The sequence below is a fragment of the Aotus nancymaae genome, unplaced genomic scaffold (genome assembly GCF_030222135.1).
Source record: "Aotus nancymaae isolate 86718 unplaced genomic scaffold, 86718_ANA_hifiasm-v0.15.2.pri h1tg000014l, whole genome shotgun sequence".
In the NCBI taxonomy this organism is placed as follows: domain Eukaryota; kingdom Metazoa; phylum Chordata; class Mammalia; order Primates; family Aotidae; genus Aotus; species Aotus nancymaae.
Genome location: NW_026988425.1, coordinates 104,766,194 through 104,779,587, shown reverse-complemented (window position 1 = coordinate 104,779,587; position 13,394 = coordinate 104,766,194). Strand labels below are relative to the sequence as shown.

At 41.4% G+C, this 13,394-nt stretch overlaps 1 protein-coding gene across 1 annotated transcript; it reads right to left on the bottom strand.

Moving 5' to 3' along the window:
* Positions 1-496: 496 nt before the first annotated feature.
* Positions 497-3,790, bottom strand: LOC105729399 (solute carrier family 2, facilitated glucose transporter member 3). The gene has a single exon (XM_012470113.2). The coding sequence runs from the start codon at positions 3,788-3,790 to the stop codon at positions 2,297-2,299; it is 1,494 nt and encodes a 497-aa protein (XP_012325536.1). The 3' UTR covers positions 497-2,296.
* Between the last annotated feature and the right edge of the window lie 9,604 nt (positions 3,791-13,394).

Here is a 13,394-nt window from a genome sequence, read left to right as displayed (position 1 = left end):
AATCTTTTAACATCTGAAAGGGACTGGAAATCTCTAGGAGAGATGCTTAAGCTGTCATCCAGGGGCAGAGCAGGGAGATCTGACAGAAGATATCTAACGATCAAAGTGAAGAAAAATGAAGGTGCTCCTCGTCTGCATCCCACAGAGTCCATCTCATTCACCAAACCTGTCATATCTGGGATCCTGGGGAGCCACTGGAAGGAGAAGTAGTTAACATGCATGGATTTCAAGTAAATGCCACCCGAGAAAATTTCAATCGATGTTTACATTGCTGTGTTTCACTATTAAAATTACAGGCTAGGGCCATGGGCATCAGATGTGGGTCTTTCTCACCTTCTGTTGATGACAACCAAGATTATTTTCCCAGATCAGTGATTAATTCCTTTAAGAGAAAAATACCTGATTACTTATTTTTTATACTTAGCATTCTATTGTAATGATTTTCCATGTTATTAATATTTCATATTCTTTTGAGTGCAACTTTTTTTATTTTTTGTGTACATTCAGAATTTTTATTTTAAAACCAAGAATCTGAGTAACATTAACCATAGAAAATCCATATGGAAACATTCACAATCTGCTCAGTGAGAAATGGGAAAACAACTTCCCTGCCTTACCGCCAGCCTACTGCTTGAGGACCCAGAAGTTGACTGAAGTTGGAAGGTCACCTTTTCCAGCTAAACCCCACTCCATAGCTACGTGCATTTTTATTCAAAAGCTCCGCGACCAGAGGTAACAGTGAGAACTGAGAACCAAAATACTGTCATTGGCAAGGGTTTGGCCAAAGGGTCTGAGATGTGTAAGCACCAAGAAGGGAAAGGGAGATGGAGCAACATATGAAAAGGGGCTGTAGGAACAAACACAGAGAAAACAAGTCGACAAAATAACCTACTTCCACCCAGAGCAAAGTGACAGTGCACGTACATTCATCCTCTCAGTGTGGGCTACACTGCGCAGTGACTCATACTATCTCAAACGTGGTCTGCTGGAAAGATTCAAGTCCCCTAAGGGCACTCGGCACAGGACCACAGTGACGTGGTAACAGACACACACAAGCAGACCGTGACCCTAAAGCAACAACACACTTCAGATAATAGTCGTTCAGAAAAAATCCTCTCCCAGAGCTGAGGTTACACATTCCAAGTTAGCAATAAACATTCTTTGGGGAATTCCTTTAAAGGTATGAGTTAAAATAAAAAAAAAAATCAACACCTAAAACATCCTAAAGAACAAAGTGGAGAAATCATGAATGTCTACCAAGAACCACTTATTGTAGTTTTCTCACTGGATGGCTCTCCCACCGGACAGGTGGTGGGATTACTTCAAATGTGATGAGTCCAAACAAGGAGGAGTTGTTTGGTCCAACGAGGGGAACAGGCTTTCCAGAAATAACGTTCCCTTCCCTGGATGCCATCCAAAATTAGAACCCATCAACCTCCATTAACTGCAATGCCATATTAGTTAATAATCCTAGATTTCAAGTACTGCTACACGTAAACTATTAAAGAAAAAAGTTCCAAGGAAGTCAGTAGCTTTAATACATAGGCATACGACTTTTATGAGAAATTGAACTCAAGAGTTTCCATCTGAGGGACAGAAATTGTTAAGAGGTAACGTGCAGACCTCAGGCACCACATCATTTACCCTCCAATAAGGAACTGCATTTCTCCCTAACTGCTTATTGCACCTTAACCTCTCCAGTATCAAATCTTCTACTCTATAACCTCTCTTTAAACTCCTCCCTCTAACCACAATTTCCTTCTGTTTTTATTATTTGGCAAAATTACACTTAAAAAATAAATATTTACGTTATGAAACCAGAGGATAAAATAAACTCAAGTCGACTTGCCATGTAGAGCTGTGTGGAAGTGAAGAAGGTGCTCTTACATAACCCCCCTCTGCCTTCCACACTCATCTGCTTCCTGATGTGTCTGAGTCTGGGGGAACTGCACCTTACTTTTCCTCTCCTATATCCCCTAGTGGGGCAATATTAGAACCCAAGGGAGGAAAAGCTGGCAAAGTTGTCACATGCCAAGTGGCCAATCCCTTCTGAAATGAAGGTAGGTTCACTTGGTCTCTCCTAAGCAGAAGAGAATGTCCAGGAAACAAAATATTTTAAAAACCATTAAAAATCTAACAAATCCCAGCCTTGGGGTGCTCATGGAGTGCATGGGATAAGAGAGGAATCACGTAGCAGCATTCAGAAGCCGTCCTGGGTTCATCCTGATGAGGTCTCTCCGATGTTCAGGGAGAGGTGGCTTTCCCATGCCGGGAGGGAGGTGGAAGGAGGCATGACTTAGACACTGGTGGTGGTCTCCTTAGCAGGCTCAATGCTGTTAATCTCCACGATGCCTTCCTTACCAGATCGATCTGCACCACATGCCTGCCCTTCAAAGGCCTGCGTGATATCTTCAAAAGTCCTGCCACGGGTCTCAGGGACTTTGAAGAAGGTAAAGATCAAGAAGGCAATGAGGAAGCCGGTGAAGATAATAAAAACGTAAGGTCCTAAATAGTAAGCAGCAGAGGGGAGGAGCAATCTGACTAGGAAGTTAGAGGTCCAGTTGGAGCAGCCGGCCACTGCCATCGCAGCTGGGCGGGGGCCCTGGCTGAAGAGTTCAGCCACAATAAACCAGGGAATGGGGCCTGGTCCAATTTCAAAGAAGGCCACAAAGACCAAGATAGCCCCAACACAGACAAAGCTCATGCCATTATAGTCATCCTTTAATAACAAAGAAAGAGTCATGAGTAGGGAACAAAAAGCCATCCCTCCAAGGCCTGTCATATGCAGAGTCCTTCTTCCTGCCCTTTCCACCAGAAATAGGGAAACTACAGTGAAGATAGTATTAACCACACCCGCGCCAATGGTGGCATAGATGGGTTCTTGAACACCTGCATCCTTGAAGATTCCTGTTGAGTAATAGAACACAGCATTGATTCCAGAGAGCTGCTGAGAGAGCTGGAGCACGATGGAAATGATGATGGGCTGTCGGTAGCTGGATACTCTAAAGAGCTCCAGCACGGTGACTTGCTTTTCTTGTGACACCCTTGCACTCTCATCTTTCATCTCCTGGATATCTTGGGATACATCCTGGATGCCCCACATCCGCTGGAGGATCCGTTTAGCATTCTCCTCTTCTTTTCTGTTAATGAGCAAAAATCTGGGACTTTCAGGGCAAAATGGAAGGGCTGCACTTTGTAGGATAGCAGGAAGGATGGTAAAGCCCAGTAGCACTGGCCACAGCTTTTCAGACCCAAGGATGAATTCCAGACCAAAGATCTGGGCCACCAGAATTCCGACAACAATGCCCAGCTGGTTGAGAGTGCCAAAGGCACCCCGCAGGGCAGTAGGCGAGATCTCTCCAATGTACATGGGCACAAAACCTGTGCACAGTCCGCAGAAGAGGCCAATAACCAAGCGGCCCAGGATCAGCATTTCAACCGACTCAGCTACTTTACAGAGTCCCATAAGGCAGCCACCAGCTATAGCCAGCAGGTTGACGATCAGCATTGAATTGCGCCTGCCAAAGCGATTGACAAAGAGTCCTACGGAAAAGGAGCCAATCATACCACCAACGGAGAATGTGGCCACAGACAAGGACCAGAGGGACGTGAGCAACATCTCAGAAGGAGGGGCATTTTTCTTATTCTTCAAAGTGTTGTTGACAAATTCCTTTATGATCATCTCAGGAGCGCTGATGACCCCAGCGTTGTAGCCAAATTGGAAAGAGCCGATTGTAGCAACTGTGATGGCAAAGATCAGAGCTGCGGTGACCTTCCGTCTGTTGTCCATCTCTCTGCTATCCTAGGAATTGACTCTCAATTTCTCTTCAAGGTACTGCTTCCTTGGGATTGTGCTCAAGAAGACATCTGTTTCAGGGGAGGCAGAATCTCCAACAGAGGGCCGAGACTCCCCAAACCCGCGACTACGGTTGGGCCCCCAACCGCTCGCCTCCCGGGCCGCTGCGCTCCCGCCGGCCCCGCCCGCAGCCGTTGGGACCCACTAACTGCCTCGAAAAGCCTAGGATTCGACCTTGAATGGTCCTTTAATGTGGTCGCAAAACGTGACTCGGTTCTTCGGGCGCCCTCCGTAAGCACGACAAGCACCCACCCGCGGTCCGAGCAAGGGTCCCGCTCGCGGTCGGGGTCGCCCGGCCCCGCCCGTGTTCCGAGTGCAACATTTAATGACATTTTAAGCATACCATATAGAAAAGATATTTCAGTTACTGATGGTTTTTCTCACTTATAAATAATAAAGCAAGTAGATAGAACTATTTCAAAATTTTCAAGCTTTTTTTTTTTTTATCCTAAGAACCAATTGAACTTTCAAAAGCCTCATAATTATTTCCTTTTGAAGTCACAATAATTCAAGGTATAATTGGTTTTTATTAATTACAACGTAAAGTCATTTTTTTGCCCTGTGAATTTCAAGGTCATACTGGTTAGAAAAGACAAGTTTAGTCCAAGGCTGATCACTTTTTTAAAAAATCAAGAACTTATACATTAACAATTTATGGTTTTAGCAATAAATTATTTTACATTAAATGACATGTTTATGTTCAAACAATGCTGGTTCATTTTGCTCCTTAAATTTGTACTATATATGCTACATTAAGAGTAAATTGAACCAGGTGCTGTGACTCGCACCTGTAATTCCAGCTACTCAGGAGGTTAAGGCACTATGATTGCTTGAGGCCAGAAGTTTGAGACAAGCCTGGGCAAAATAGTGTGACCCCTATCTCTAAAAAAAAACCTGAAAATACATTTTAAAAAATTAGCTGGGTGTGGTGGCGAGCACCTGTAGTCCCAGCTAGTTGGGAGGTTGAGGCAGGAGGATCCCTTGAGGCCAGGAGTTCAAGACTGCAGTGAGCTGTGAGCTCTGATAGTACCACTGCACTGCACAGCAGCCTGGACAACAGAGCAAGACCTTGTCTCTTAAAAAAAAAGAATGTTAAAGGCAATTGGAGATAGATAGGATCTCACACTGTCACCCAGGCTGGAGTGCAGTGGCACAATCATGGCTCACTGCAGCCTCAGCCTCCTGCTCCCACCTCAGCCTCCTAAGGAGCTGGGACTACAGGCACATGTCATCATGCCTGGCTAATTAAAAAAAAAGAGTATTTTGTACAGATGGAGTCTTGTTATGTTGCCCAGGCTGGTCTTGAACTTCTGGCCTCAAGCATTCCTCCCATTTGGGCCTCCCAAATTGCTAAAACTCTTTTTTGATTACAAATTCTTGGGTGTTAGAAGAACCATTTTGTTATGGTTTTTAGCTTGTGAAATTTTCTTATAACATGCTTGTATTACCAGACTCAGAGTGGTTTTAAGAATTCACAGTAATTTTAATTCATTGGCAAGATAGTTTGGTGGAAATAAAGTAGTTTATACTAAATATCAGAAAGTTTGCGTGAAGTTATCTCTTATTAAAATTCTCTAATATTTGATAATAATGTTAAATAAATTATATGAGCAGAATGAAACATGTTCCAAAATATTTTGCTTGTAAGTGTAGTTTTATAAAGTAACTAGGTTTCTATTTTCAGAGAAGAGAAAGAGAATAGCGGAAATAATAAACAATGACTCATTTAACCCAATGATGTGTAAATACTAAACAGTGTCCACACAGAAGGATAATGTTTAAGGACCTGTACTTGGCTTTGTTATTTTTAATATGTACGAGATAACATGGAGAAAGGTAATATAATTTTAAGTTTAATTTGAATTTTTGGCAATATGTCTTTCAGCAAAGAAAACTGAACTCTTTTTCCCAGTTGCCTTTGGCAATAAACCCCACAGTGACTGATCTTCATGACCTCATCCTGGAATTTAGCTTGAGTGACCAGTTTTAATCAACCTGAAAATAATGCCTCTTTGTCTATTGGAAAACAAATGGCGACAGATTGGCTCTTTCTGCTCTAACCATAGCTCATCTGACAAGCTTTGCCCATGAAAGTCTTAGAAAAGTATGAGATACAATTTGAGGAGTTAGTTGTGTGTGAAAATCTTAATGAACTCAGTCACCTTGTAATTTAATGGCTAAGAAGCAGCTGTCTGAACAGATTAGCCGTTAAATCTCAGATGTAGGGTTGTTTGACCTTAATTTGCATATTTTGAAAACCAGATTTTGCAGACTGTAGTTGGCTTTCTGAGTCGAGCGAGGAGTGTGAGCACCGCCTCAGTTCTGTTCAGTTACAAGGCTATGAAGCCAAATCTGAGCCAGTCACTGGCGGACGAACAAAAGGTGGCGCTGCTTTCCTTTGTTTTTTATAGTTTTATTACATTAAAACTGCTATATATTATTAGCATCAGTTAACTGGTCACTTTTGTTCCCTGAGAGAATAAATCAACATTCATCCGGGGACACCTGTACTGGGGAGGCCTGTGATGGACAATAAGAAAAGTCACTTATGTTGTTCTTTGCAGTATAATTATTTCTGAATATAGATATGACAGTAATGCTGGGATTCAGAAGACTGCGAGTAACATAACAAAGGCGCTAAAACAGTGTGGCCAAAGGAAATGCTGAGGAGAATGCTCAGGAAACGCTGAGCAGGTAAAAGGTTGGCAGAGCTACTAGTGCACTTCCAGAGAAAGGAAAAGCTTACTGTCCCCTGGGTAAAAATTATTGAGGATTTACAGTGTCAAGTGGGCCTGGATTTCAGAATAAGCAAAAGGTTACCATCTAGATCTTGAGACAGCCTTGGAAAGCGCGCGCGCCTGAGCGCACGCGCGCGCACACACACACACACACACACACACACGAGAACCCATGATGTGTAAGTGGTAAGACATTTGATTAGAAAGCTTACTATTAACATGTTTTTAGTCATTGCAAATGAAATCGTAGACACTCAAAATGGTGGTGTGGGAATGGAGTCGAGAGAGACTTCCAGGATCGTATCTCAACCATTAAAAAAAGGTTTTTAGGCCGGGCGCGGTGGCTCAAGCCTGTAATCCCAGCACTTTGGGAGGCTGAGATGGGTGGATCATGAGGTCAGGAGTTCAAGACCAGCCTGGCCAAGATGGTGAAACCCCACCTCTAAAAAAACAAACAAACAAAAAACGGATTTTTTGTGTCAAACATATTTTATGAGTAGTTGTTTCATATTTCAAATATCTCTGAAACTTGAAGGGAGGAGGAGGGAGAAATGGCACCAGTTTATGAAATTCATTGCCTATGTTTGTAAACGCTATGTAATGTTCTATGCCAGAAGTTGTAAAGTGGCTACTCCAGTCAAATTTGGCCTTGAAAATGTTTTGCTTTGCTGACCTAGTCTTAAAAAAAATCACAATTAGTTGCTAATGTTTCAAAAGAAGAAATTTCATAATAAAATTGGGATTTGAGGCTTCGGTTCTGAAAATTTTGAAAATGAGGCGGTACTGAGCTCGCTTTCCCTTATGGAAATAATCAGTGGATCTGGATAAGAGAAACCTCTTGTAGATGGAGCCTCTAGTCTTCAATCTGCCACATTCTCGGTTTTCTCTTTGCCTGCCCCATTTATGTTACCTGCCTTTTTTTGGTAAACATTTGACTTAGCTGCCCCTGCTAGATTTGAAACAGAGACTTGTGCCCTGCACAAGGACATAGCATATTGCTAGAAATGTATGTACTTTATAAATATTCATCAACTAATAAATGAATGAATTGATCCTGCCTAAGACTCACCAAAGTCTGATGTCAATGATTATCCTCAGACTAGAATAAGTTATGGACCAGTGTTTTGATCATCTTGCCTGGACCTCTGCTTCCAGCCAGAGGACAGGCAGGTCGTCTAAGCCAGATGTCATGAATCCGTCTTCAGGGAAATGGCTTTTATAGTCGTTCCTGATGAGTTTGCCGAACCTGGTCGTGCTCTTCATTCTTATTAAAACCTTGATTTTCCCATTGCCTATAGCCTGGTATTTAGGGCCCAACTAAAGCGATTTCTGGGCTTAGGTCTTTCTTCTTGTGTTTCTTTGTAAAGCTGCTTTAGATGCTTTGTTCAAAAAAAGATGACTTTTTCTGGCGACCTGATTTTGCTTATCAGCTTTTTTAGCAACTTGGTGGTTTCAGTTGTTTTCTCAGGAAGCTGTGTTGTATTCCAAAAGAAACATGTAAGTGTTTTATCTGCAAGAAACACGCGAAGTATCCCAAATGGACTTACTTTATTTAAGAGTCATATAAGAGAAGGGACTATTAAAAGCAAACTAGGGTAAAAGAGCAAGCAAGAAAGGAGTAGTTGATGTTGTTTAGTAGCCTCAGCAGAGCAATGGGGTGGGAATCTCGAGAGAATAATTTACTCTTGAGTTGAACAGTCATGTAGTAGTATAAATTAAAAGTAAGACTCTTCTAGAATTAAAAGAAAGTCATCCAATCCATGCTTTTGCAGAGAAGTGTCTCCGATTCTGGTTTAATATTTTTCTGCCATTCTGCTTTGTTCAATTGTATATTCTGCTCCTTTTTTTTGTGGAAGTTGGAACAGACAGCGAATCTCCCTAGAGTTCTGCAGACTGGTTGGTGCTTCATAAACAAGACTGAAAGAATTTTAAAGTACTCCCAGCAGGATACAGTATATTAAAGAAATAAGACTAAAATTTTAGTTGCCTCATTGTCAAGATCCTTTATGTCCCTAAGTGCTATACATGCCATTTTAAGGTAACTAATAATTGCTCCCCCAATACAATTCATAAAACAAGAAGCATTTCCTGCTGTTCCTCTAGGTGTGTGTTTTCTAAGCCCCTTTCCAAAGCTCAACTCTTACAGGAGAGAGAGGTATTCTTCCCATTCTGTAATCATTTATTAAGTGTGTCTGATGTGCCTCTTCCTGGTCAAACAAGAAGCATACAATGACAGTTGGAAGGATCAGGAAAAAGAGATGAAGGACTACGAAAGAATAGTAGCCCCTGATCAAAAAGCCAGTCTTTCAGAGGAGATAAAATTTACAGACTTCATTCACTCCATTAACTCACTCATTCATTTGTCCATTATTCCAAAAGCATTTATTAATTTATATTTAGAAAAATTCTGTCATGAATGAAATCAAAAGACCCACAGGTGACTGGAGAAAGCAGTGCCTGGCACATAAAGCACTCAATATTTTTTTAACCATTTATGTTTACTAGAAAATTTAAAAGTTAATATCACAAAGAGAATCTATAAATGAATAAAAAGGGGAAAATGCTCTGATAGAAAATTAAGCAGGGATTATGGACCGGCATTTTATAAAGGAGAAATTCTAATTTTCAATCAACAGGTAAAAATATGTTCAGCCTCACTAGAGATCAGGGAAAAATGCTCATTTAAACAATAAGAGCACACATCAGGTTAGCATAATTAAAAAGGGTTAGTGAGGAAGGGGAGAAATAGTTGTCACAGCTTTGGAAAAAGAAATCTGGTAGTAATTACTAAAAATAAAAGTACGTATATCCTCTTTGGGCTTGTGGTTCATTTTGGCTAGGACTTACGGGTGTGTGTGGGCTTATTGGGAAAGTATACCAAGTCAGAACTCTGTATGTACTGGGGAACTAGGATATGCAGCTCTGTGGCAGGGTTTTACTTGGGGAGTGGGGTGATCAGAATCAGATAAGGTGATCAAGATCAGATTTAGTGTTTTGGAAGGACACGTTGGCTGCAGTATAGGGTGAGTGGTGGGTAGCCACAAGGCTGGAGGCAGGGAGACAGGAGCCCAACATTGTAGCCACAGGCCTGAGAGGAGTGAATGGTGTTAAGATACTCCAGAGGCAAAATCAACAGGATACCTAAATGAACACTCCAGATTGGGATAGTATAATGGTGATGTTTTAAATGGCCAAGGTGGGAAGGGACTTGGGAAGTCTAGAAAACAAGGCTACTCCAGATCAGATAGTAAAACAGCTAAAATTCAATTAAGCACTTTCTTACCTTTTTGGTCGCTAAGTCCTGGAGCCCTCATGCTACCTTGGATCACCCAAGGCTCTACCACAGGGCCTTAGCAAACCTGCCTCCCTCCAGCATGCTGGGGATTTCAATAGTTTCCTCCTTCCAGGCATTAAGTTGTGAACCACTGTAGGACAGGGATTGTCCTATTCATTATTGTGCCAAAGTCACTAGCCTTGCTCCTGTATATAATAGGTGCTCAGTAAGTAGTTGCTTTTTCTGTACTTTCTGTAATTATTATGATGATAATTAACTAGATCATAATAAAATTTACACATGAAAGTCAGCTTAATGTGAAGTTCCTGGAGTCAGTTGTTAACCCAAAGGAATATATTAATGACAGTGACATTTCTGGGAGATGAAGAGCTTTTGGAAGGCTGTCTTCAAAGCCTGTCAAATCATTCAACACAGGCAAACATCTAGCTAAACTGTATCAACTTGGCTTGGCAGGAAAAAGCCCCAAGCACCATGTTTGGTTATGAAAATCCAATGAAATAATCTACATACAAATGGGTAAAGTAGAGCAGAAATTCAAGTTCTGTAACAATCCCATTCCTGCCCTACAGAGAAGTTATCATATGGAGCAGCAGAATCTAGCTGTACTTGAGGGTTCTGATTCAGTTACATCAACCTGTGTTACCTAAACATGCAAATGTTACACATTAAGTTCCCTCTAGCTTAGTCCATGGTCTTAATATTTCATACTTTAGCTGCTCTAGGTTTTCTACTGCCCAAACGTAACCTGGGAAGATGAATTACTCATCTAATTTCACTGACTGTCTCTCTTCCTCACCCCTGTGTGTGTTCCCAGGTCCACTGGGGCCAGTGATGGCCCTCATCCACGTTTGCGCTATGTGTGTTGGGTACAAGGAGCTCTTCTCCCTGCCTCCCTGCAATAACTGCAGCAGAGCTTCTGGAGGGCAGAGACCTGTCTTCCTCCTTACTGTGTCCTCTACAAACCTCTGTATTTGGTGCATAGTGGGAGCTCAGCAAACATCTGTTGATTTCATTCAGCATGAACCATGGAAAAGGGGGAAGGACTTTCTGTGTGTTCTCACTGGGTTGGTGAGAAGCTGTGTCTACAGGCAGTAGCAGATTTTGAATTCACAAGTTTATGACAGGTCTCAGAAAGACTAGGTTCTGACCTGCAAGGCATTCTTCTTCTCTGTACCTCATTTATATCACATACCAAAACAAATTCTTTGGTGGTCAATAACTATAACAATACTATAATGGCAGCAATTATTTATTGTTTAGTGTCAAGTAGTATTCTCAGTGCTCTGTATATTTTTATTCTAATTCTCACAACATCCTAGCAAGAGGAATGAGTATTCCTGTTTAATCATTGAGATAAGATCAGAGAGGTTAACGGGCCTAGGTCCCTGGGCTAGCGCTATGGTTTGGATATGGTTTGTCTGGACACATCAAGTCTCAAGTTAAAATTTGATCCCCAGTGTTGGAGGTGGGGCTTAATGGGAGGTGTTTGGATCATGCAGGCAGATCCCTCATGAATGGCTTGGTGCAATCCTCACTGTAATCAGTGAGTTCTAGCTCTATTAGTTCCCTGAAGAACTGGTTGTTAGCAAGTGTGGCACTTCCCTTCTCTTTCTTTCTTGCCATGTGATCTCTACATGCTGGCTCCCCTTTACCATCTGCCATGAGTGGAAGCAACCTGAAGCCTTCACCAGAAGTAGAACTCGGTGCCACGCTTCTTGTACAGCCTGCAGAACCATGAGCCAAATAAACCTCTTTTCTTTATAAATTCCTCAGCCTCAGGTATTCCTTTATAGCAACACAAACAGACCAAGACAACCAGAAAGTGATAGAAATAAAATGTATAAATGCTGCTTAAAATATTTAGAGGTATTTTTACTAAGTTTTGTTTATTAGTTTAATACATTAATCAAAACTTCCTTAAAAGTTAATGTTTAGCTTAAGATGGACTAAAGGAAAAAAAAAGAAAAAAAAGAGTTATTGTTAAAATGCGTCACTTTTGAGAACAGAATACTAAGATTTATAAGAGAACTAAAAACTCAAGAAAGACCTGGAGTTTTCATTTTTAACAAAGCTCCTGAATAACTTTTCCTACTTATAAAAAAGCCACCCAAAAGGCATAAAAAAATCACATTGATATGATGTATGCCCAAATTAAAAAGAATGCTATATGATGTTTTCCAAATAACATGTACGATGTATTTTTAACAATGTATTCTCAAAGATAGTTGTCTGTTTGTATCTGTGGGTTTCACATCCATGGATTCAACCAACCTCAGTTCAAAAAACATTTTTTAAAAAAACTTGCAGGCCGGGGCCAGGTGCAGTGGCTCATGCCTGAAATCCCAGCACTTTGGGAGGCCGAGGCAGGTGGATCACGAGGTCAGGAGTTCAAGACCAGCCTGGCCAAAATGGTTAAACCCTGTCTCTACTAAAAATATAAAAATTAGCCAGGCATGATGGTGGATACCTGTAATCCCAGCTACTCAGGAGTCTGAGGCAGAGAATTGCTTGAATCTGGGAGGTGGAGATTGCAGTGAGCTGAGATCATGCCACTGCACTCCAGCCTTGGTAACAGAGCGAGACTCTGTCTCAAAAAAACAAAAAGAAAACTTGCAGGCTGAGTGCAGTGGCTCATACCTGTAATCCCAGTACTTTGAGAGGCCGAGGTGGGCAGATCACCTGAAGTCAGGAGTTGAAGACCAGCCTTGCCAACATGGTGAAACCCCATCCGTGCAAAAATACAAAAATTAGCCAGGTGTGGTGGCATATGCCTATAAACCCAGCTACTTGGGAGGCTGAGGTGGGAGAATCACTGGAATCTGGGAGGTGGAGGTTGCAGTGAGCTGAGATCATGCCACTGCACTGCAGCCTGGGCAACAAGAGCAAAACTCCGTCTCAAAGGAAAAAAACTTGCATCTACACTGAACATGAAAAAATTTCTTTTCTTGTCACTTTGCTGAAACAATATAGTGTAACAACTATTTACATAGCATTTACATTGTATTAGGTGTAAGGAATCTAGAGATGACTTAAAGTGTATAGGAGGATGTGCATAGGTTATATGCAGACACTATACCATTTTATGTAAAGCGACTTGAGCACTGACAGATTTTGGTATCCATGAGAGTTTTGAGATCTCCCATTAATACCAACAGACAACGGTAAACATATATTACATATTACATATAATAACTACATATTATCAATATTTATATGTGTGTTTATATATGTGTGTTTCTGTTTCCTTATATAGGAGAAGCAACTGTAGGCAAATAGTGGGTGATAAGGGTAGGATAATCTTGTCGGAAAGCTGTTTTCCTCAGCTCTGATATTCAGTAACCCATGTAGAGAACAAAGGGATTTTGCTCTGTGAAGTCTAATTGCCTGCTGAATAAATAAATAAATAGATGAAGCATTGCACGCATTAAATGAAAGTAAATATTGACCCTGACACCATATGTTTGCTGGGGTGCTAGCTGAAGTAGCTGGCAGGTCCAATCAGTCA